The following is a 25,504-nucleotide window of genomic DNA, read 5'->3' as shown; positions in this document are numbered from 1 at the left end:
TTGGCCTTGAGAAGTTCTACAGGTAGTTCTTTAACTTCTCCTCTAAGGCATTGTGTGTTATTGGCAATGTAGCCTGGCTCCTTGATTTATTCTTCTTTCAAGTTTCTCTAATCCAGTTGCCTGCTTTTCTTGTTCTTTCTATCACTGGCAGTTTCATAACTAAGTTGCCTCCTTGCCATCAGGAGGTCATGTGGAGTGTGGACATAGGACTGCAGGAACAGAATGAGTGCTTGCATAACTGCAAAGGCTACTGTGATGGATGTGATTCTTGCAGTAGCTCCCCCCAGATATTACTTAAAGTAGCAATTGTCCTTCATATATGGGTCCTTCAAACATCAAGGACTGCCAGCTACCTATAATTTGTAGGCATAGTCAAGCATTTTTATGACCACACCTAAATGTGAAGGGGGCGGGAGGTGGGGGGGAAGATGTTGAATTGATTCCCACAAACATTTACCAGGAGTGTAGTTAAAATGTCAGTAGTAGTCTGGCTAAAGATAATGAAAAGTCTACCTTTCTTTTTTTTTTTTTTAAGACTCACGATCACAGTGCATGATTTCTTTACAGGTAGCCAATCATTTGGATTGCAAACACTAACTGCCGACTATTTCTTAATGTTCTTTTAAAATTATTTCAAGAATACTCACAGATATCTGAGAACATCTTCTCGTTCACAGATAAATATACATTTTGAGATACAGTAGATGGCCAGTGCAGAAAGTATATATGAAATGAGGCTCAAACTTTGTAATTATTTACTCTACAGTGGCATTTTAGTGGTAAGCAGTATTTGGTTCTTTATGTTTTTATGCCTAAGGAAAGAAGATAATTCCCAGCTGTTTAATTTAAAATCGAAACTTACATAGAAATCCTATGCTAGCAGGTTAATAGAATTCCTGTAAGATTTTTCTAAACTGTAAATCAGATTTATGTGAAAAAAACCAGATTACATTTTCCCTTTTATTTCTCTGACAGTAGCATTAAAAAAATACTATTCCCAAATCCTCATTCGTTTTAGTGCAAACTATTTTCCCAATTCCTTGGATTGTAATCTGTGGCAAGTCTCATCAGAGTGTAAGAGTTTTGTATTGTTTTGTTTTCATTTTTGTCCCTGATAGTTCAGCTCTGATGTTAAGCCATTCTTTCAGTTAAGGTTAAAATGAGACACGTATGAGTGATTTGCACTTAACTGCTCGCCTCCACACACACAAATGCCTCAGCGTCACATCTAATTGTGATTCACGCCTTATGCCAGACTCTTGCTGTCATCCCAGCACCAGCAGATGGTGGGACAAGACCCCTGGGGCAGCGTGTCCCAGCATTCTGGGGATGTACATCTTCTGGTAACAATGGTCAGAAAAGGGAGGATTTTAATATGGCAAATTGAGTTCAGTTCTTTTTGGCTTCTTGGGGAAAAAAATCAATTAGTGGAAATTTGGTGTCCAATTTTCAGGTAGTACCTTAAAAACTTATTTTTTAGTCCAAGAAACAAAATAAAAGCAAAACATCACATTGTATTTTATAAATATTCTTGCTCAAAGGGCAGCTTCTGTGTTTAAGTCCCATCATGGGTAGTTTATGTTTGTAATAATCTGAATTATAAGAAACTTAGTAAGAAACTGCACACAAAAGAACAGGTTTCCTCTATTCATGCTCAAGTAAGTGTTCTTTAAGAAAAACATACCAGTGGAGAGAGTTGTAGGGAAGATGGCGGCGTAGGAGGACGCTGGGCTCACCGCGCGTCCTGCTGATCACTTAGATTCCACCTACACCTGCCTAAATAACCCAGAAAACCACCAGAGGATTAGCAGAACGGAGTCGCCGGAGCCAAGCACAGACGAGAGGCCCACGGAAGAGGGTAGGAAGGGCGGTGAGGCGGTGCGCGCTCCAGGGACTGGCGGGAGGGAGCCGGGGCGGAGGGGCGGCTCGCCGGCCAAGCAGAGCCCCCGAGTCTGGCTTGCAAAAAGCGGAGGGGCCTGACGGACTGTGTTCCGACAGCAAGCGCGACTTAGCGTCTGGGAGGTCATAAGCTAACAGCTCTGCTCAGAAAGCGGGAAGGCTGGAGGACAAAGGGAAGGAGAGCTGCTGAGCCCCCGGACGACAGAGCTCAGTTTGGTGGGGAACAAAGGCGCTCGCCAGCGCCATCTTCCCCGCCCATCTCCCAGCCAAAATCCCAAAGAGAACCAGTTCCTGCCAGGGAACTTGCTCGCTCCGCGCAAACACCCAACTCTGCGCTTCTGCGGAGCCAAACCTCCGGCAGCGGATCTGACTCCCTCCTGCTGCCACAGGGCCCCTCCTGAAGTGGATCACCTAAGGAGAAGCAAGCTAAGCCTGCCCCTCCTGCCCCTGTGCACCTTGCCTACCCACCCCAGCTAAGACGCCAGATCCCCAGCATCACAAGCCTGGCAATGTGCAAGTAGCCCAGACAGACCACCCCACCCCACAGTGAATCCCGCCCCTAAGAGAGGGGAAGAGAAGGCACGCACCAGTCTGACTGTGGCCCCAGCGGTGGGCTCAGGGCAGACATCAGGTCTGACTGCGGCTCCGCCCACCAACTCCAGTTATACACCACAGCACAGGGGAAGTGCCCTGCAGGTCCTCACCACGCCAGGGACTATCCAAAATGACCAAGCGGAAGAATTCCCCTCAGAAGAATCTCCAGGAAATAACAACAGCTAATGAGCTGATCAAAAAGGATTTAAATAATATAACAGAAAGTGAATTTAGAATAATAGTCATAAAATTAATCGCTGGGCTTGAAAACAGTATAGCTGACAGCAGAGAATCTCTTGCTACAGAGATCAAGGGACTAAGGAACAGTCACGAGGAGCTGAAAAACGCTTTAAACGAAATGCATAACAAAATGGAAACCACCACGGCTCGGATTGAAGAGGCAGAGGAGAGAATAGGTGAACTGGAAGATAAAGTTATGGAAAAAGAGGAAGCTGAGAAAAAGAGAGATAAAAAAATCCAGGAGTATGAGGGGAAAATTAGAGAACTAAGTGATACACTAAAAAGAAATAATATACGCATAATTGGTATCCCAGAGGAGGAAGAGAGAGGGAAAGGTGCTGAAGGGGTACTTGAAGAAATAATAGCTGAGAACTTCCCTGAACTGGGGAAGGAAAAAGGCATTGAAATCCAAGAGGCACAGAGAACTCCCTTCAGACGTAACTTGAATCGATCTTCTGCACGACATATCCTAGTGAAACTGGCAAAATACAAGGATAAAGAGAAAATTCTGAAAGCAGCAAGGGGTAAACGTGCCCTCACATATAAAGGGAGACCTATAAGACTCGTGACTGATCTCTCTTTTGAAACTTGGCAGGCCAGAAAGAATTGGCACGAGATTTTCAGGGTGCTAGACAGAAAAAATATGCAGCCGAGAATCCTTTATCCAGCAAGTCTGTCATTTAGAATAGAAGGAGAGATAAAGGTCTTCCCAAACAAACAAAAACTGAAGGAATTTGTCACCACTAAACCAGCCCTACAAGAGATCCTAAGGGGGACCCTGTGAGACAAAGTACCAGAGACATCACTACAAGCATAAAACATACAGACATCACAATGACTCTAAACCCATATCTTTCTATAATAACACTGAATGTAAATGGATTAAATGCGCCAAGCAAAAGACATAGGGTATCAGAATGGATAAAAAAACAAGACCCATCTATTTGCTGTCTACAAGAGACTCATTTTAGAGGACACCTTTAGATTGAGAGTGAGGGGATGGAGATCTATTTATCATGCTACTGGAAGCCAAAAGAAAGCTGGAGTAGCCATCCTTATATCAGACAAACTAGACTTTAAATTAAAGGCTGTAACAAGAGATGAAGAAGGACATTATATAATAGTGACAGGGTCTATCCATCAGGAAGAGCTAACAATTGTAAATGTCTATGCGCCGAATACCGGAGCGCCCAAATATATAAAACAATTACTCACAAACATAAGCAACCTTATTGATAAGAATGTGGTAATTGCAGGGGACTTTAACACCCCACTTACAGAAATGGATAGATCATCTAGACGCACGGTCAATAAAGAAACAAGGGCCCTGAATGAGACATTGGATCAGATGGACTTGACAGATATATTTAGAACTCTGCATCCCAAAGCAACAGAATATACTTTCTTCTCGAGTGCACATGGAACATTCTCCAAGATAGATCATATACTGGGTCACAAAACAGCCCTACATAAGTATACAAGAATTGAAATCATACCATGCATACTTTCAGACCACAATGCTATGAAGCTTGAAATCAACCACAGAAAAAAGTCTGGAAAACCTCCAAAAGCATGGAGGTTAAAGAACACCCTACTAACGAATGAGTGGGTCAACCAGGCAATTAGAGAAGAAATTAAAAAATAAATGGAAACAAACGAAAATGAAAATACAACAATCCAAACGCTTTGGGACGCAGCAAAGGCAGTCCTGAGAGGAAAATACATTGCAATCCAGGCCTATCTCAAGAAACAAGAAAAATCCCAAATACAAAATCTAACAGCACACCTAAAGGAAATAGAAGCAGAACAGCAAAGGCAGCCTAAACCCAGCAGAAGAAGAGAAATAATAAAGATCAGAGCAGAAATAAACAATATAGAATCTAAAAAAACTGTAGAGCAGATCAACGAAACCAAGAGTTGGTTTTCCGAAAAAATAAACAAAATTGACAAACCTCTAGCCAGGCTTCTCAAAAAGAAAAGGGAGATGACCCAAATAGATAAAATCATGAATGAAAATGGAATTATTACAACCAATTCCTCAGAGATACAAACAATTATCAGGGAATACTATGAAAAATTATATGCCAACAAATTGGACAACCTGGAAGAAATGGACAAATTCCTGAACACCCACACTCTTCCAAAACTCAATCAGGAGGAAATAGAAAGCTTGAACAGACCCATAACCAGCGAAGAAATTGAATCGGTTATAAAAAATCTCCCAACAAATAAGAGTCCAGGACCAGATGGCTTCCCAGGGGAGTTCTACCAGACGTTTAAAGCAGAGATAATACCTATCCTGCTCAAGCTATTCCAAGAAATAGAAAGGGAAGGAAAACTTCCAGACTCATTCTATGAAGCCAGTATTACTTTGATTCCTAAACCAGACAGAGACCCAGTAAAAAAAGAGAACTACAAGCCAAGATCCCTGATGAATATGGATGCAAAAATTCTCAATAAGATACTAGCAAATCGAATTCAACGGCATATAAAAAGAATTATTCACCATGATCAAGTGGGATTCATTCCTGGGATGCAGGGCTGGTTCAACATTCGCAAATCAATCAACGTGATACATCACATTAACAAAAAAAAAGAGAAAAACCATATGATCCTGTCAATCGATGCAGAAAAGGCCTTTGACAAAATCCAGCACCCTTTCTTAATAAAAACTCTTGAGAAAGTCGGGATAGAAGGAACATACTTAAAGATCATAAAAGCCATTTATGAAAAGCCCACAGCTAACATCATCCTCAACGGGGAAAAACTGAGAGCTTTTTCCCTGAGATCAGGAACACGACAGGGATGCCCACTCTCACCGCTGTTGTTTAACATAGTGCTGGAAGTTCTAGAATCAGCAATCAGACAACAAAAGGAAATCAAAGGCGTCAAAATTGGCAAAGATGAAGTCAAGCTTTCGCTCTTTGCAGATGACATGATATTATACATGGAAAATCCGATAGACTCCACCAAAAGTCTGCTAGAACTGATACATGAATTCAGCAAAGTTGCAGGATACAAAATCAATGTACAGAAATCAGTTGCATTCTTATACACTAACAATGAAGCAACAGAAAGACAAATAAAGAAACTGATTCCATTCACAATTGCACCAAGAAGCATAAAATACCTAGGAATAAATCTAACCAAAGATGTAAAGGATCTGTATGCTGAAAACTATAGAAAGCTTATGAAGGTAATTGAAGAAGATTTAAAGAAACGGAAAGACATTCCCTGCTCATGGATTGGAAGAATAAATATTATCAAAATGTCAATACTACCCAAAGCTATCTACACATTCAATGCAATCCCAATCAAAATTGCACCAGCATTCTTCTCGAAACTAGAACAAGCAATCCTAAAATTCATATGGAACCACAAAAGGCCCCGAATAGCCAAAGTAATTTTGAAGAAGAAGACCAAAGCAGGAGGCATCACAATCCCAGACTTTAGCCTCTACTACAAAGCTGTCATCATCAAGACAGCATGGTATTGGCACAAAAACAGACACATAGACCAATGGAATAGAATAGAAACCCCAGAACTAGACCCACAAACGTATGGCCAACTCATCTTTGACAAAGCAGGAAAGAACATCCAATGGAAAAAAGACAGTCTCTTTAACAAATGGTGCTGGGAGAACTGGACAGCAACATGCAGAAGGTTGAAACTAGACCACTTTCTCACACCATTCACAAAAATAAACTCCAAATGGATAAAGGACCTGAATGTGAGACAGGAAACCATGAAAACCTTAGAGGAGAAAGCAGGAAAAGACCTCTCTGACCTCAGCCGTAGCAATCTCTTACTCGACACATCCCCAAAGGCAAGGGAATTAAAAGCAAAAGTGAATTACTGGGACCTTATGAAGATAAAAAGCTTCTGCACAGCAAAGGAAACAACCAACAAAACTAAAAGGCAACCAACGGAATGGGAAAAGATATTTGCCAATGACATATCGGACAAAGGGCTAGTATCCAAAATCTATAAAGAGCTCACCAAACTCCACACCCGAAAAGCAAATAACCCAGTGAAGAAATGGGCAGAAAACATGAATAGACACTTCTCTAAAGAAGACATCCGGATGGCCAACAGGCACATGAAAAGATGTTCAGCGTCGCTCCTTATCAGGGAAATACAAATCAAAACCACACTCAGGTATCACCTCATGCCAGTCAGAGTGGCCAAAATGAACAAATCAGGAGACTATAGATGCTGGAGAGGATGTGGAGAAACGGGAACCCTCTTGCACTGTTGGTGGGAATGCAAATTGGTGCAGCCGCTCTGGAAAGCAGTGTGGAGGTTCCTCAGAAAATTAAAAATAGACCTACCCTATGACCCAGCAATAGCACTGCTAGGAATTTATCCAAGGGACACAGGAGTACTGATGCATAGGGGCACTTGTACCCCAATGTTCATAGCAGCACTCTCAACAATAGCCAAATTATGGAAAGAGCCTAAATGTCCATCAACTGATGAATGGATAAAGAAATTGTGGTTTATATACACAATGGAGTACTACGTGGCAATGAGAAAAAATGAAATATGGCCTTTTGTAGCAACGTGGATGGAACTGGAGAGTGTGATGCTAAGTGAAATAAGCCATACGGAGAAAGACAGATACCATATGGTTTCACTCTTATGTGGATCCTGAGAAACTTAAGAGAAACCCATGGGGGAGGGGAACAAAAAAAAAAAAAAGAGGTTAGACTGGGAGAGAGCCAAAGCATAAGAGACTGTTGAGAACTGAGAACAAACTAAGGGTTGATGGGGGGTGGGAGGGAGGAGAGGGTGGGTGATGGGTATTGAGGAGGGCACCTTTTGGGATGAGCACTGGGTGTTGTATGGAAACCAATTTGACAATAAATTTCATATATAAATAAAAAAAAAAAAAAAAAGAAAAACATACCAGGGGATGCCAGATAAGACACATGTTGATTTGTTAGTGTCAGCATCTGAAGTTGCTGTTTATGCTTTATGATTACTGGCTTTAGACAAGTTTTACTTCATCTTTCAGGGCTCTGTTTCTTCACTTAAGAACTGAGGTTGTTTTAAGGTATCCCCACAATATCCTTTTTATTGTAGTATATAAAATATAAGAAGCTAAAAATAGTATCAGATGTGTGAAAATGTACTGGGTTTATGGTAGCAACAGGAAATGCATAGGTGGAGTTTCAACATTGAATAACCTTGGTTACTTGATCTGTAGTACTGATATCATAGGTGAATACACACACACGTAACCAATTGCGCATAACTTTTTTTAAGATAATAATAAATCCATGGAAGTACAATTTTCCATACAGTTCTCCTTTTCTTCAACCATTTCACAGTTCTCCTGATGATGTTAAGAGAATGTTAAGGTTCTTTAGCTCAGAATCCGCTGTAGTCAAGGAGTGCACAGAATAGTGGTTTTTAACTTTTTTGACCAGAACCTATAATTAGAAATGCATTTTGCAGAGAGCAGGCATACATGTACAATTACACGTGTGTCTGCATACACATGGCTCAAACCAAAGTTTCCCTTTTTTACCTCACTATGGGCAAAATTTTTTTCTGTTCTTTTGTTGTTGTTGCACGTATTATTTTTGTTTCTCTCTTTTTTTAAAGTATGGTTTAAAAAAAATTTTTTTTTTACATTTGTTTTTGAGAAACAGAGTGAGACAAAGCGTGAGCAGGGGAAGGGAAGAGAGAGGAGACACAGAATCTGAGGCAGGCTCCAGGCTCTGAGCAAGCAGTCAGCACAGAGCCTGATGCGGGGCTCGAACCCACAAACTGGGAGATCATGACCTGAGCCTCAGTTGGACGCCCAACTGACTGAGCCACCCAGGTGCCCCAAGTATTTATCTTTGAGAGAGAGAGAGAACGAGCTGGGAAAGGGCAGAGAGAGAGGGAGACACAGAATCTAAAGCAAGCTTCAGGCTCCAAGCTGTCAGCACAGAACCTGATGCAGGGCTCAAACCCACAAACCATGAGATCATGACCTTAGCTGGTCGGATGCTTAACCTACTGAGCCAACCAGGCTCCCCTTTTGTTTCTCTTTTTAAGAAAATACTGGTTCTTGTTCACCAAGCCAGAGTTCCTAATGGGCATTGGGATCCACAATTTGAAAAACACTATACTAAACAGTAGTACATTATTTTTTGGTAGACTCTCAAATTATTCTATTAAAAATGATTTTCTGGGGCGTTTGGGTGGCTCAGTTAAGTGTCCAGCTCTTGCTTTAGGCTCAGGTCACGATCTTATGGTTCTTGAGATTGAGCCCCACATTGGGCTGTGTGGTGAGGGCACAGAACCTGCTTGGGATTCTCTCTTTCCCTCTCCCTCCCTTTCTCTCTCTCTCTCTCTCTCCCTCTCTCTTTCTCTCTCTTCCTCTCTGCCCCTTGCTTACTTGTGAGCATATGCATACAGACTCTGTCAAAATAAATAAACTTGAAGAAATGATTTTCCTATTTCCTACTGATCATATCAGCTGCCATTTACTTAACAAGAAATCTTTAGAGTTCTCTCTTATTTGTACAAACATTTAAAAGGAGTGTAGTTACAATGTCAGTAGTAGTCTGGCTAAAGATAATGAGAAGTCTACCTTTTTTTTTTTTTTTAAGGATATAAAGGATACAGAGGACTAAATTTAAATTGAACGTTTTAAAGAGCTTTTTAATTCTCTGTCTTTAAACACATGCCATTCCTCTTCCTTGATCAGAACCAAATAATGATTTTAAGTTTTGTTTCCTTGAGTTTTTCTTTAGTTCCTTCATTCCAGGTTCTTACTGTCTTTTAATAGGTCATGGTTTCAGTGACATGTTAAGAAAAAGTGAAGTAGCTTGGTTTCATAGAAAGGCTATTTGTATTTTAACAAAGAAGAGAAGGGAGAAAGGGAACTCTTGAATTTCTATATCAACAAATAGAGTTCTGAAAAGCATGGCCTTATTGCTGCTCATTCTCTTTTTCATGAGCAGTTATTTGAATGAGTTATATGAAAAACATAGTATTGGAACTATATGGTCTCCTCTATAGGATTCCATATAAAATGACATAAGGTGAATGATTTGCTCATTTAATTGTCATTAAAAAATTGCTATAGCATGGTAGGAAACCATAGAAATTATATAGATAAAGGTATGCTGTTAAGAATTCAGAAGGGAAGTAGAAAAAAGGCCTTGCTAGTCCAAATAGACCAGGTTGGAACTAACATTGAAAAGCAGATTTGGGGGGCGCCTGGGTGGCGCAGTCGGTTAAGCGTCCGACTTCAGCCAGGTCACGATCTCGCGGTCCGTGAGTTCGAGCCCCGCGTCGGGCTCTGGGCTGATGGCTCGGAGCCTGGAGCCTGTTTCAGATTCTGTGTCTCCCTCTCTCTCTGCCCCTCGCCCGTTCATGCTCTGTCTCTCTCTGTCCCAAAAATAAATAAACGTTGAAAAAAAAAAAAAAATTTAAAAAAAAAAAAGAAAAGCAGATTTGGTATGCCAGTGGTGTATATTCAGAAAGGATTCCTTTATAATATGACATTAGGTAGACAAAACATTGTATTATAAAATATTTTGTGCAAACAAAAACAAGATAAAAGCAGTGTTTTGAACTGAAAATTATAAATATATTTCTTTTGTATAAATATATATACACTTGAACATATACTGAAGTAATTTCTATTATGGACGGTGAAAATTCTTGGAAGACTTCATTGTAGATAATGTCAGTATTAGTGTTGAAGATTTTCCTTAAAGCTCTTTGTATCTCTTTCAGATATGGAAACAAGTGAAAAAATCCAAGGAAGTGGAATACTTCAGCTGTTTGCAAGTCTTTTGATTCCACAGTCTTCCTGCACAGCCAAAGTAGCTAACATCATAGCAGAAGTAGCCAAAAATGGTGAGGTTTTCCTCAAGAACTTTTCTGCTGGGAACATCTTCAGTTTTACACCTCACTTGTCAGTATGTTTTATTAATTTATGTTTTAATTTTGTAGATTAGACATTGTCCATTTCTTTCTATTTCTCTTTTCTTTGACTTTTTTTCCCATATAATTGTTTAAAATGACTATAGTTATAGTCATTCTATTCATACATTTCCCATTTACTATTCTGTTCCTTCAGGGTAGAATTAAAGGGAAGTACTGCTAGTCCCTGCTGTACCTGTGTCATTTATTACTTTGGTAATAGGATTCTTGAGCTTGCCACTGAGTCATTCATCTTTTTTTTTTTTTTTTTTAATTTTTTTTAATGTTTATTTTTGAGACAGAGACAGAGCATGAACAGGGGAGGGTCAGAGAGAGGGAGACACAGAATCTGAAGCAGGCTCTAGGCTCCGAGCTGTCAGCACAGAGCCGGACGCAGGACTCGAACTCATGGACTGTGAGATCATGACCTGAGCCGAAGTCGGATGCTTAACCGACTGAGCCACCCAGGCACCCCTGAGTCATTGATCTTAATTGTCACAGGAGAGCTTACCTTTTTCAGTGTATTATATGTTGGTGCGTATTATACCCAGATAAACTTCCTTTTTTTTTTTTTTTTTTTAATTAAATAGTCTAAGCCTATCCTACCAATACTGGCACTTGGCTCTTAACTGCAACAGTGCAGTTGGAATGTATGTTCTGTTTTCTGCACTCACCTATGTAGGACATCTTTCTTTCTTTCTTTTTTAGTATTTGTTTATTTTTTATAGTGCAGGCAGGGAAGGGGATGAGAGAAAGGGGAACAGAGGATCTGAAGTGGGCTCTGTGCTGACAACAGGGAGCTGACAGCAGGGCTGGAACTCATGAACCATGAGCTCATGACTTGAACAGAAGCTGGTCACTCAACCAATTGAGCCACTCAGGCACCCCAGGACACATCTGTTTCTTAAGTTTCCACATAAGAATACTATGAAAAAACAACAGTGACAGCAAGACTTAGATTATATGATATCTAATCCATCCTATTAGATGTGGTTTATGTCCAGTGCGAGATTCTTTGGAAGAATTGTATTTTAGCAGAAATATTTGCACGTGATTTTAATTCAGTTTGAGAAAAACATGACTTCTTTCTAAATTTTTTTTTTAGAGGCCCCTGGGTGGCTCAGTCGGTTAAGCGTCCAACTGCGGCTCAGGTCATGATCTCACTGTCCATCAATTCGAGCCCCGCGTCGGGCTCTGTGCTGACTGCTCAGAGCCTGGAGCCTATTTCAGATTCTGTGTCTCCCTCTCTCTCTGACCCTCCCCCGTTCATGCTCTGTCTCTCTCTGTCTCAAAAATAAACGTTAAAAAAAATTAAAAATAAATAAAGAAATAAATATGTATTTTTTTAATGTTTATTTACTTCTGAGAGAGAACAAGGGAGACAGAGTGCAAGCAGGGGAGGGGCAGAGGGAGGGGGAGACACAGAATCCGAAGCAGGCTCCAGGCTCCTAGAAGTCAGCACAGAGCCTGACGCAGGGCTTGAACCCACGAACCATGAGATCATGACCTGAGCCAAAGTCAGATGCTTAACTGACTGAGCCACCCAGACACCCCAGAACACTGACTTCTTAAAGCCATTTTTAAGTATAAGGGCTTTAGTTAATGTCATGTCTTTAGTGTGCCTGGATTTTCAAAATTTGATATTATTTTTAGGCCTTTTATTTTAGTAATTTGCATATATTATACTTTTAAGAAGTTTTAAAAATTCTGGCTTCATTTACATAATCAGTAGAGCAGGTGGCATGTGAAGTACTGGTATGTGTTGTTTGGGGCTCAGTGAAACAACTTGTTCATGTGTGTTACCAAAAAAATTGCCATGAAATTTTTTCATTTGTTTAGGAGTTCTCAAAATGTCTTTCAAATTCCAATGAGGTTCTGTATTGGTAAATCATTTTTTGGCCGTTAGCTGAGAACTGGCCACCTATTGTTTTATGTCATGTCTCAGCTACTGTACATATATAATCACTATGCTGTGCTTTGTAGTTGAGCTGGTCATAAATGTTCAGATTCCTAGTGGTTTGGGAGTATTTAGTGTACTTCAAACAGATTTTAACTGCTCTGAATAGATTGCCTTGGGGCAACAAAGAACTCCAGAAGCAGATCTAGTTTGAGAATGGAACCCTTCCAGATGTTGTTTGTTAACCTAGACCAACCACTATGTGAATCTTCTTAGATGGAATACAGCTTGATTTCTTTTTTAACTGAAAAAAAAAAAAATTTTTATGTTTATTTTTGAGACAGTGTGAGAGGGGGAGGGACAGAGAGAGATGGGGACACAGAATCTGAAGCAGGCTCCAGGGTCTGAGCTTTCAGCACAGACCCTGACGTGGGGCTCGAACTCACGAGCTGTGAGATCATGACCTGAGCTGAAGTCAGATGCTTGATCAGCTGAGCCACCTAGCCACCCCAATACAGCTTGATTCTTAAGATCACATGGTTTATTTTTAACTTAATGAGAATTACAGTATAGATTTCCAGAAATCAGTTATATTCTCAAAGTCTTTTCTCTTTTTTTCTTCTCAGATCTTTATTTAAATTCTAGTTAGTTGACGTATAGTGCATATTGGTTTCCAGAGTGGAATTCAGTGATTCGTCACTTACAACATCCAGTGCTCATCATAACAAGTCCCCTCCTTAATACCCATCACCCATCTAGCCCATCCCACACCCACCTCCCTCCATCAACCCTCAGTTTGTTTTCTATCGTTAAGAGTCTCTTGGTTTGTTTCCCGCTCTCGTTCCCTCCCCCTGCCCCTTTATATGTTCATCTCTTCTGTTTCTTAAATTTCACATATGTGTGAAATCACATGGTACTTACCTTTTTCTGACTTACTTCACTTAGCATAATACACTCCAGCTCCATCCACAAAAGCCTTTTTCTTAAGAATGAGTTTCCATACTAATTTTAGCATAGATTCAGAAATTTTGGATAGTAAATTTTTGTGGATTGCCATTCCTCTGTGATCTTACTTAATATCAGTCATTATAATATTTTGTCACAGTTTCATGATAACTCTGCTGCTATAGGTTGCTTCTAGTAATACTTTAGTAGATGACAGCTATGTTCTAAAGACATAATAGAATTTGTAGCATTTATACTTTTAATCAGAGGCTTGTTAAGGGCATATCACTTACCTCTACTGGTTAAAATAAGTGGGATACATTTAAATAGTTATTTTTTGCTTAATCACCACATTGTTTTTGTAAGTGACTGGCTGAGAAAGTAAATTAGAATCTTTTTTAAAAATAAATAATATCTTCAGAAATGCAACATGACCCACAGAGTACATTAATTGGGCTTATATTTCTTCTTTTTAGAAACTTGGTGGTGAAAACAAGATTTTGTGAACCAGAGTTAAAAAGAGATTGATTTTTTCATCTCCACTCTGCTGTGCATTTTATGTAACTACAGAGGAGAAATATTAGCATATACTTCATAGATTCAGATTAACCTTAAAATATAATTATGTTTAAATTTGTGCATACAAAATCTCCCAAAAATTAGCATACTAATGTTGAAATTTGAGAGGATTAGCAAGAAGTTTCATGTGCAAGTTTAATGTGGGAGCATAGCCATGATCATAAATTACAGTAAAGGATTTTGATACTTTTAAATAAAATATTCCCCTATGCAATACACTTAAGACTGATTTGAGGCAAAAAAAAAAAATAAATAAGCAAGATAGGAGGTGTCTTTGAATGTTTCCTCCTTTTCAGAATTGTATTGTCAAGATATAATAATAATTTCCTAAGACTAGGTGCCATTAATATGCCTACATTGTGCCAGGAGTTATGTACATTATTTCAAATTCTAATAACAACCCCATATGAGATAGGACTTTGCACATGAGATAACAGGCTAAATATCTTGCCTATCTTTACACAGCTAGTAGGTAGTAAAGCTGAGATTCAGACACTTATGTGGGGCACTTTGGTAGCTCAGTCGGTTAAACATCCAACTCTTGATTTCAGCTCAGGTTATGATCCCAGGGTCATGGGATTAAGCTTCACATTGGGCTCTGTGCTGAGCATGGAGCCTGCTTAAGATTTTCTCTCTCCCTCTGCCCCTCTCCCCCACATGTATGTGCTCTCTCTTTAAAATAAAAAATTTTTAAAAATATATGTGATAGTCTTTGGAATTTATGCTTCACCTTGTTTTATTCTTCTTTACTTCTCTTCGGTAAATGAGATATTATGATAGCAGTGGAAGAGGTACTAGTGATTTTAATGCAGGAATAGCAGTGTATGACCTGAAAGATTAACTGAAGTTAAAGGGTATAAAAAAGCAGACAAAAGGTCAACCACTTGGCTTCTGTTCCTTTAGTCCTCTAAAACACTCCTTCCCTGTCTTGGACCATCAGCATCAGAATCACCAGGAACTTATTAGGATGCAGATTCTTTGATCCTCTCCTTCAGACCTATTGAAACAGGGACTCTAGGACTGGGATCCAGCCATTTGGTTTAACAAGTCCCCCAGTGATTCTCATACCTCTATAGCTTGAGAACTAAATCGCAGTCTAACGTAATATGGAATCAGTAGTTTGGATCAACATTATGCTTTTTTCCCCCATCTGTACTTTATCAGATTATAAAAGTCATTATCAAACTTTTCCATTGAATGCTCCCAACCATAAAAGAATAAAAGTGTACGCCTAGGATGGACTAGAGAGGGCACTGCCAGAAACATGGAACTCTCGTGTTTACTCTTGTAAATTTGTTTTAATTTTGCCCTCTATAACAAGTATATGTCTATTTTAGTATTAAATATATGTATGCTCTAGAAAAGTTGTTGGATAAAATTAATACCCACCACCAAAAATAACGCACCAGGTTGTCAGGTAGCTTTAAGTATTCTTGATATTGTAGTTTTGGAAGTTTAACCTCTGTCATTTTGTAAGAATTAGTAGCAATTTTTTAACAAAAGGCAATACAAAGTATAAATGAAAAATGTGACAACAACCTGCATATAAAAGTCACAGCTTTTTATATATTTATTCCTCATACTTTTCCTTGTTCTTCTGAAGAAAACTGTAAAAAAGCTAAGAGTTAATAATTGCTATGAGGTTATTAGAGAAAATTCAAACTGAATATGCTTATTGTTTAGTGTAACAAACATTAAGGCAGACTCTAGCACTCTGTTTTTATTTGGCTTAAAGAGTTTAGTTTTAATAAAATAGATTTGGGTCTGTCTGGCAGCTGAAAGTGACTTTTAATATTTGATAAATAGATATGTAAAAAGCAGGTTTTATAAAAAGAAATTTTTTATTTTATAGTTTTGTCACAGTAATGTACTTTGTGATGATGCTAAATGATATGTAATTCAAGTAGGTTTGGGAAAGTAAAAGCAAAAAAGAAAGGAAGACTGGATTTAGAAAGAAATAGAGATATTCTATCAAGCATTTGAGTGTTTTGCTACAAAGGAAAAAACTACTCTTAAGAAATCAACTTTATGTTAATAAATTTGGGTTGGTATTGAGATAGAACAATGCCTATTCCTTAAAGCTCTATATTGAATTTCTGCATTGAAGTCCACACATTATGCAAAAAGCAAAATGAATTTTATCTTGCATAGACACACATATATGCGTACAAATACTTAATGGTTTCTTTTTTTTTTAATTTTTTAAATGTTTATAATTTTCGAGAGAGAGAGAGAGAGAGAGAGAGCTTGCAACCAAGGGAGGAGCAGAGAGAGAGGGAGACGCAGAATCTGAAGTGGCTCCAGGCTCTGAGCTGTCAGCACAGACCCAGATGTGGGACTTGAACCCACAAATCCTGAGATCATGACCTGAGCTGAAGTCAGACACTTAAATGACTGAGCCACCCAGGCACCCCAATGGTTTCTGCCTTCTATTACATAATGGCTTCCACAGACTTTGGTTTTTCCACTCACTGTCATTCTGAATGTATCTTAGTTTCAGCTTTCCCCTGATAGTCCTTCCCTCACTCCCCTGGAGTAAAAATTGTCAAGAGAGGATCTGGTTTTTCTTTCTTCTTCTTTTTTTTTTTTTTTTTTTTAATTAATCACTGTTATCCTGTTTAGATGTTTTTTTCTTAAGTGGGCTCCATATCCAATATGGGACTTGAACTCACGACCCTGAGATCAAGAGTCGGGTGCTATACCACCTGAGCCACCCAGGTGCCCCATTTAGAAGATTTTTTGAACTAGAATATCTGATAGGCCAGCTTGTATATAGTCTGGACTGGAGTCAGAGTCCATCCAGCTATGATCAGGTAACAGGCACAAGCAGTGTGAACTAGGGATGTGTCTAGTGGGAACCCCTTTGAACAGGGATGACTGTCACAGCCATTCATTCAATTATATATATATAATATTATACATAACATATAATTATGTTACATATATAATATCTTAATTATGTTATATATATAATATCTTAAACACATTCCTTATTAAGTCCTGGTATATTTTTACATATATCCATCTAAAGTATGTAACTACATTATATAATGCAATATATATATAACTATTAAATACTATATTTCACATATAACACTATATTATATATTATAATACTATATTATATATTATATAATAACATAATTATATATATTATATAATATCTTAAACATATTCCTTATTAATTCCTGGTATTTTTACATATATCCATCTAAAGTATGTAACTACATAATATATATATAATATATATTGCTCATATATATGCATATTATATATAACTACTATATACTATATTTCATATATAACACTATATTATGTATTATACTACTATATTATATATTATATATAACATAATTATATATATTAATTATATAAGATCTTAAACATATTCCTTATTGATTCCTGGTATTTTTACATATATCCTTCTAAAGTATGTAACTTCATGTCTTTAAAACTAGCTAAGGAGGGCTGCACTCCTCAGTTAAAAAATAAATTGGCTGAAAAGCAGGTTTTAAAGGGAATTTACTCTTTTCAGGGACTGGCAGTATTGCCTTTATATTGAAAGCTAAGGAATGTACTAGTTTTATTTTATTTTTAATGTGCTTTAAAAAAATTTTTTTTTACATTTATTTATTTTTTTTCCAACGTTTTTAATTTTATTTTTGGGACAGAGAGAGACAGAGCATGAACGGGGGAGGGGCAGAGAGAGAGGGAGACACAGAATCGGAAACAGGCTCCAGGCTCCGAGCCATCAGCCCAGAGCCTGACGCGGGGCTCGAACTCACGGACCGCGAGATCGAGACCTGGCTGAAGTCAGACGCTTAACCGACTGCGCCACCCAGGCGCCCCTACATTTATTTATTTTTTGAGAGACATAGAGAGACAGAGCACAAGTTGGGGAGGGGCAGAGAGAGAGAAGGAGACACAGAATCTGAAGCAGGCTCCAGGCTCCAAGGTGTCAGCACAGAGCCTGACGGGGGGCTCGAACTCACAAACTGTGAGATCGTGACCTGAGCCAAAGTCGGACACCCAACCGACTGAGCCACCCAGGCGCCCCTTTAATGTGCTTTTTAAAAAAATTGAAACCTAATTGACCTATAACATGGTGAGTGTTTAAGGTGTTCTTTATATGCTTTTCTATTTTAAAAAAAAATGCTCAGAACAGCTTTAGTTTTATTTGAATCTGCAATTTTCCTGTAATTACTTATTCTCTATCATTTCAAGAATAACTGAAGCTGTTGATTGTACCATCAGAATTTTGAAAGATATGTTGGTATCATATAGACAATTAGGGTATCAAAGCAAAAATAGTAGCTCATAAATGTTGCCATTGTGTGAAGCATAGCAACAAACAAACCAGTACAATCTAACAACAGATTCCATTTATGACATAAGAGTGCAAATCAGACTGTTCCTAAATTTCTTATTTTAGTAGTTATTAAAATGATCTCACTGTTGGAAACTAGTTATAGGAAAAGGTAGAAGAGATAATGAATATGTGTATTTAATTTGATTAATTTGAGTTGGTGACGTGCTATTTTAAGATTTGAAATATATAAAGATCCTGAAGTGTGACCATTAACTTAAGAGGTAGACAAGTAGACTGATGTGTCATCTTCCATAGAAGATGGTCATTGAATTCTTGGAAGTACATATAGCATGATTTGTTTTCCCAATAGGGAAAACTCCTGTTAGGGAGTTAAAAAAAAAAAAAAATTAACAGTAAACTTAAAAGTTAGCTTTAGAAGTAACAAGTATTCTAGGGGCGCCTGGGTGGCGCAGTCGGTTAAGCGTCCGACTTCAGCCAGGTCATGATCTCACGGTCCGTGAGTTCGAGCCCCGCGTCAGGCTCTGGGCTGATGGCTCGGAGCCTGGAGCCTGTTTCTGATTCTGTGTCTCCCTCTCTCTGCCCCTCCCCCGTTCATGCTCTGTCTCTGTCTGTCCCATAAATAAATAAAAACGTTGAAAAAAAAAAATTTAGAAGTAACAAGTATTCTTAATCTTGGAAGTTTAAATTACAGAGAGCTTTCAATAATACAGTAGTAAGTAAGAGATATAATAGAAATGCAATCCTTTGTTTAAGTAGAGAGGAATACCTCTGTGACTCATAGCTATCTTAGCAGGAAAAGTTGTGTCAGAGGTAACAGCTCACATAACAGCCCTATATGATGTGCTCTAGGAATTTGAAAATGAAGAGAAAGAGAAGGAGGGTTGCTTATGATGGTGTTTGTGGAGCAAGCTAAGGAGTGGGCCCCCTTGAAAGTAATACTGAAAAGATAGTGATTTATTTATGTAGTAGGATGGGTTATAGGTAGAGGAATTAGATGTATGTTGACTAACTTCATTGACCAGTACATCCTTACAGCAAATCATGATGTCCAAAATAATGGTTCTAAATACTGATTATTTGGAGAACTTTTATTAATTAGATGTCATTATTATCCTTTAATTATGTAGTAGTCTATCATGAGACACCGTAAAACTTATGTCTAATCATCATGACTGTGATGCTGTTATTGGGAGACAATAAATTTGAGAATGGTTTACTATAGAGCTAATGAAAAATGAGTTGGAAGCATAAGAAAACTTAGCATTTGGTACTTAAGACCTATGAATGTGTGGGTATAACAGCAGATATTAATGATCCATACAAATAAAGAGTAGGAATGAAGATAAGGAATAGATGATTCCACTAGATCTTAGCAATTGAAAAGGAACTATTATTTTTAATGAGACACTTGAACCTTTGAAAAAAATCATATTTTGTCTTTTTTAGAGACCATATAGTGAAAATTCGCACAATTTGATAACTTAGTTTATAACTGTAGTACGTTAATTATCGGGTTCATGGAAGGAGCATTGCCAATGTTTCCATCATCACACATTGCTTCCCAAGCACATTTGTAATTATAAGAAGATAGTGATCAATTAGGTATAATGAAAGTTAATTAAAAGCCTTTTTGGTTGTGGCAGAGACTGTCAATAAAAATAAGAGCCCACTCATTTTGTGTACTTATTCTATGAAGTATTTAGTAGGGTTATAATGGTGCTTTTGAACACAATGTACTCTTCAAATGGTAAGCCATCTTAAACATTTTAATCGTAGGTATTTATTAAGGGACGTGATTTATGTGAATTGTGAATTTTTAGATTTTTAATTACATATGTCTCTTATTTTCAGAATTTATGCGTATTCCATGTGTGGATGCTGGATTGATTTCACCACTGGTGCAGCTGCTAAATAGCAAAGACCAGGAAGTGCTACTTCAAACGGGCAGGGCTCTAGGAAACATATGTTACGATAGCCGTAAGTGTTGAAATATCAATGATACACTTAAAAACTTTTGTTTAAGAATTATGGTTTTCAGACTAATTCCACTTTTAGTGTTAGCACTGTCTTTTCTAGGCTAAGACACTAACATGAGCCAGATGATTTAGCTCTGCTTGCTTAGCAGAACCAGTGGAAATTTGAGCCATAGGATTCTTAACTAAGAAGTTAAGGAAGTGAATTCTTTTACTCTGCTATCACAAATAATACTTTCAGAGGAAAGTAAGTCAATTTCTGAGAAATTGGGGTTTTTGAAGCGTTTTAGAACAAATGTATATTGTCTTTTCAGTTAGGTTTTATTGCAGTTATATCTCTGAATGAGAATGCTTATGAACACAGTTTTTTAAAGTATTTAAGTCTGTCCAAATAAATTTTTAATTACTTGTAATTCAATAAAACCATTAATAAAAACCATTGTCTTCTCAAAAGCTAGACTGGCCTACTGCATCTGCATTGACTCCATTCCTATTTGTCATAATGTCATTATCATCCTCACCGCTTTCTGTAATACGCTACTGTGCCAGGTAAAGACAAAGCAAGAACTTGGGTTTGGATATATTGCAAAAATTTTACATTTTCTACTTCTCCTCTCCACAAATATGTAAACAGAATACAGAAAAATCTTGAGTATATTCAGTTAAATTTGCCTTATCCTGGATTTTCCTTAGATTTATATATTCTGAGCCAGAAACACATATTTTAACATTTACCTTTAAAGTCTCCTAGGAATTTAGTTCTATTTATATAACTAAGATAACTTTTGCTGTTTATTTTCCCCAGTGATTTCATGCACAAAAGACATAACCCTTTCATCATAGGCGATGCTTCACAAAGTGATTTGGGCATGTAAGCAGATAGAAAATAAGGTCATAAACATATTTATTTACGATAAAAGAAAGTAGAAAAAAGACTGAAACTGTAACTTTCAGTTTTAATTTCTTTATAGCATTGGTGGTAAGGCTAGCCTAACTTATTCTCCTTTCCTTACTTTTTCTGGAACATAATATATTATGTGTGAGGATGTGGATGTCTTAATATGAATTTTAACTTACAATTTCCAGTCCCCAATACTGATTATAAATTTATCTATCTGTTCCTTCCTTCCAGTGCCTTTTATCCTAGGGTATTAGCTTTATTTATAAAATTCTAGTGCTTTATGTTTGTAACTTTGCCTTTTTATATTTAGGATTTTTTATTAAACCTCATAGCTTACAGTATTAGCTTTGAGTATTGAGTGAACTATTTAAGATATATTTTATATCATTAATGTTAAGAATAAAAGTTAAAAAGATCTCTACAGAGTAATAGTCAAAGATTGATGGCATGTATTTGGTGACCATTGATCATTACTATGTTTATTCTTATCCTTCTATGTTATATTACTAGAATTTAGGGCTGCCACAAGTATTCTTTAACCCTTGCTCTGTTTAGTTATTCTTAAATTATGCATTATTTAAATACAGGAATTCTCTATTTTAAGTACTTTTGTCCTGGAGTTTCCCTTAGTTTTGGCACAATAGAAGAAACACTCATAGTGATCTCTTATCTCATACTGCTATTATTTTTATGGGCACACAGTAATTTTATTTCCTGTGTACTCTAAAGAACCATGAAGTTAGGGTAGTAAATGTGTAGTTAATAAGATTATCATTCTGATGAAAGTAAAGTCCATTTGCTCTGTTCTTATGAGGTATAAAGTCTGTGGGTGTGCTTTAGGCTATGAAGTTAATTTTTTTTGTTTCATTTACTTATAAATATTTATAACCACTTCACTTTCATTTAATTCAATGTAAATTATAGTTAAATGGAAAAGTAAGCATAGCAAATATAGGCTGTTTTTTATACTTGTAAACCTTGTTTAAGGAAAGTGAAGTTAATAGTCTTAAAAATGTATAAATATAAAGAGTGATTTATTACTGTAAATTGTCTGATAAAATGTATTCATTGTGCCATGCTATCTTATGCATATAATTTCTATAAGCCTGTATGCTTTCTTATCCTTTTATTTGAAATTAAATCTCTGTGAACATCTCAGTGATTTTGTCAGAATAATTGTAAGAAAAGTACAGCACTTTTATTTGAATTACGAAAATGATATTTTAGTCTGTAAATATGATGCTGTGTGCTTGATTTGTGAATTTATTTGAAATGCATTTCTCATTATATATTTTGACAATTAGGAGTTTGAAAGAACCCAGGAATTAGGTTTCTTTTTTAAAAAGTAGTGAGCAACTTCTCTTTTAATTAATTAACCTTCTTCCCTCTCAAGAATGTAATGCTTCATTATTGAGGTACCTGAGTGGCTCAGTCGTCTAAGCATCTGTCCTTAGCTCAGGTCACGATCTCATGGCTCATGGGTTTGATCCCCACGTCAGGCTCTGTGCTGACCACTCAGAGCCTGGAGCCTGCTTTGGATTTTGTGTCTCCCTTTCTCTTTGCCCCTCCCCTGCTCACACTGTCTTTCTCAAAAATAAAAAAAAATAAAAAAATAAAGAATATAATGCTTCATTCTTAAAAAGAAAATAGAAAACTACACATGACAGTTTTATAAATACAGGGAATCTTTTTCTTATAAATAATACATGTTTTAAAATTCACATTGGTGTTTTATCAAACTTACCTGTCAGACTAAGCAGTTTACTTACATTTTATAAATGCACTCCAAGTGGCTAATTTTTTTATTAAAAATTTTTTTTAATGTTTATTTTTGAGAGAGAGTGGGAGCTCAAGTGGGAGAGGGGCAGAGAGAGAGAGGGAGACACAGAATCTGAAGCAGGTTCCAGGCTCTGATTCAGGCTGTGAGCTGTCAGCACAGAGCCTGACATGGGGCTCAAACCCACAAAACATGAGATGACTGAGCCGCCCAGGCACTCCTAAGTGGATAATATTTTAATGCAGGCTCATTCAGAATGTTACTAGGCTTACAACAGATAATAAAGCCAATATATGCAAAAAGCACCAGAAGGAATTCACTATAAGAGATAAAAATTTGAGAAAACTTGTGTATATTTTATGGATTTTTATTTTAACCCTTAAAAGGTAATGCAGTTGCTAGGATATTTCAGTTAACACAGTTTATTTGAAAGGAGGAGAACTCCAACTGTAAAAGGAATTACACTTGCCATAAAATCCATGGAAATCTTTTGAAAAAAGTAGGTCAGATTTCAGTTTTACTGGCTTTGACATTTTAGGAACTCTTCCGAATGGAAGGAAACTCTTACATAACATAGGTAGCAGGCTGACAGAACTGCTAAATAGGACGGAGTGAGGCTTTGTTGCTGATCAACTTTTTGAATCCCAGTCTTTCTCTTGCATATAGAGATGAAAGAATTACTGGATAAGAACATTTTTCATTTAAGATGCCTGGTCTTTTTTCTGATCTTCCAAAGAGCCTCCAAAGATACTTCAGTTATGGATTTTTCTTTCCAAGTATCCAAACAGACTTCTGATATAAGCAACATTTTAAAGCCGTCTTGTCTTGAACTTTGCCAAAAAACCATTTTTATGAGACATTTGAGATGCTTTAAATCAAAGATTAGGGGGGCGCCTGGGTGGCTCAGTCGGTTAAGTGGCCGACTTCGGCTCGGGTCATGATCTCGCGGTCCATGAGTCCGAGCCCCACGTCGGGCTCTGTGCTGACAGCTCAGAGCCTGGAGCCTGTTTCAGATTCTGTGTCTCCCTCTCTCTGACCCTCCCCCTTTCATGCTCTGTCTCTCTCTGTCTCAAAAATAAATAAACATTAAAAGAAAATTAAAAAAAAAGATTAGGGAAAATTTGTATTTCAATTTAGAAAGGAATTAGCAAAATTGTGATGGGATATGTTGGGTAATGTGATTTTAAATAAAAAGAAGTAGCATTACATTTCAGAATTGCATGCCTTCAGCCTATTTCATTTACATTTCTCTCAAAGGAGATATTAAAAAGAATGAGTTCTTTTTTTTCTCATTTGTCTATCTCTGTAGTATTCCCTTCTTTCAATGACTAGTTTTGTTTATATAGCTGTACACATTTTAAATTGTTGATATAGTTAAATAGCCTTATGGTAGTGAAGAGCTGCTTTTTAAATTTCCACACTGTATTTATAATTTGTAAGGATAAATTGGTGATTGGAGACTGAGTTTTCTCTGTTTGAAGATGTTACTGCTTGAGGTTAGGAAATAATTGATATTAGATGTATTTGTCCAAGGTTATTTAGTAGAAGCTGGAAGAAGATGATTAGACAAATATTTGTGCCTTTCTATATACCAGAGAAAGAATAATGTACAATTCAAGCTAATACATATTAAAATTAAATGTGCATCTTTATAGAAAATTAATGATTATTATATAATTGATACTATTATTGGAAAGGTACACACTTAAGAAACATATAATATGCCATCTTACATGATATGAAGAAAATTGGATTTGTGCTCACTGAAGAATAAATAAATATTCAAAATGAGATGATGATCAGTCTTGCCATAGCCAGTATTTATGAAGTGAAATAAATATTGTTTATTTCATTGACTTCAAGTATAAATGGAAAGGATACCAAATATATGCCTGGACCTACTTATATATTAATGATTATAACTTTGCTACACTATTCTTATGTAAAAAAAGAATTCTTCATTCTGATTGCAAATGCTAAAATATAATTTGCATTAATTCTATAGTATTTTGTAATGTAAGTTGGTTAGATAAGTATGTGTTATAATACAGACATGCTTTGAAATTGCCTAAGTAAGCAAAGTGTATTTGCAAATTTATGTCTGGCATTTAAAAATAAATGCTTATTTCAGTGGTATAAATTAGGTTAAGTATTTAATCATGTATTAGAGAGTTTTGCAGGTTCATATATTTACCCTACTTTGTGTCAGTAGTCAGTTTTAGAACAAAATAGAATTATTATCCAATAAGTAAAAACCAGATTCTTTTATCAGTTAATCTGTTGTATAAGAATGGGTTTATCACCAAAGTGTATTATGTATATGAGAATAAAAAACTACATGCAGCTGCAATTTTTAGAGATAGTAATTATGGCTATTATCACATGAAAATACTTTATTACACAGATATGCTGAATATATTGGAAAAAAATGTTGTTTTGT

General features: G+C 37.0%; 1 protein-coding gene across 5 annotated transcripts in view; it reads left to right on the top strand.

Moving 5' to 3' along the window:
- RAP1GDS1 (Rap1 GTPase-GDP dissociation stimulator 1) overlaps positions 1–25,504 on the top strand; it is a 180,102-nt gene that overhangs the window by 60,480 nt on the left and 94,118 nt on the right. For 3 of the 5 annotated variants that reach the window (XM_086704532.1, XM_086704529.1, XM_086704528.1), the window contains exons 3-4: positions 10,474–10,596; positions 20,265–20,390. In XM_086704532.1, coding sequence (XP_086560658.1) covers positions 10,474–10,596; positions 20,265–20,390 — 249 coding nt within the window. Of the gene's footprint in view, positions 1–10,473; positions 10,659–20,264; positions 20,391–25,504 lie in introns of those variants that run through there. The other 2 variants (XM_086704534.1, XM_086704533.1) reach the window with 2 other exon arrangements.

This window comes from Puma concolor, chromosome B1 (assembly GCF_028749965.1).
Source record: "Puma concolor isolate L17-30 chromosome B1, mPumCon1.1.hap2, whole genome shotgun sequence".
Taxonomy (NCBI): domain Eukaryota; kingdom Metazoa; phylum Chordata; class Mammalia; order Carnivora; family Felidae; genus Puma; species Puma concolor.
Note: the sequence above shows the minus strand (reverse complement) of the source record. Positions and strands in the feature narration are given on the sequence as shown.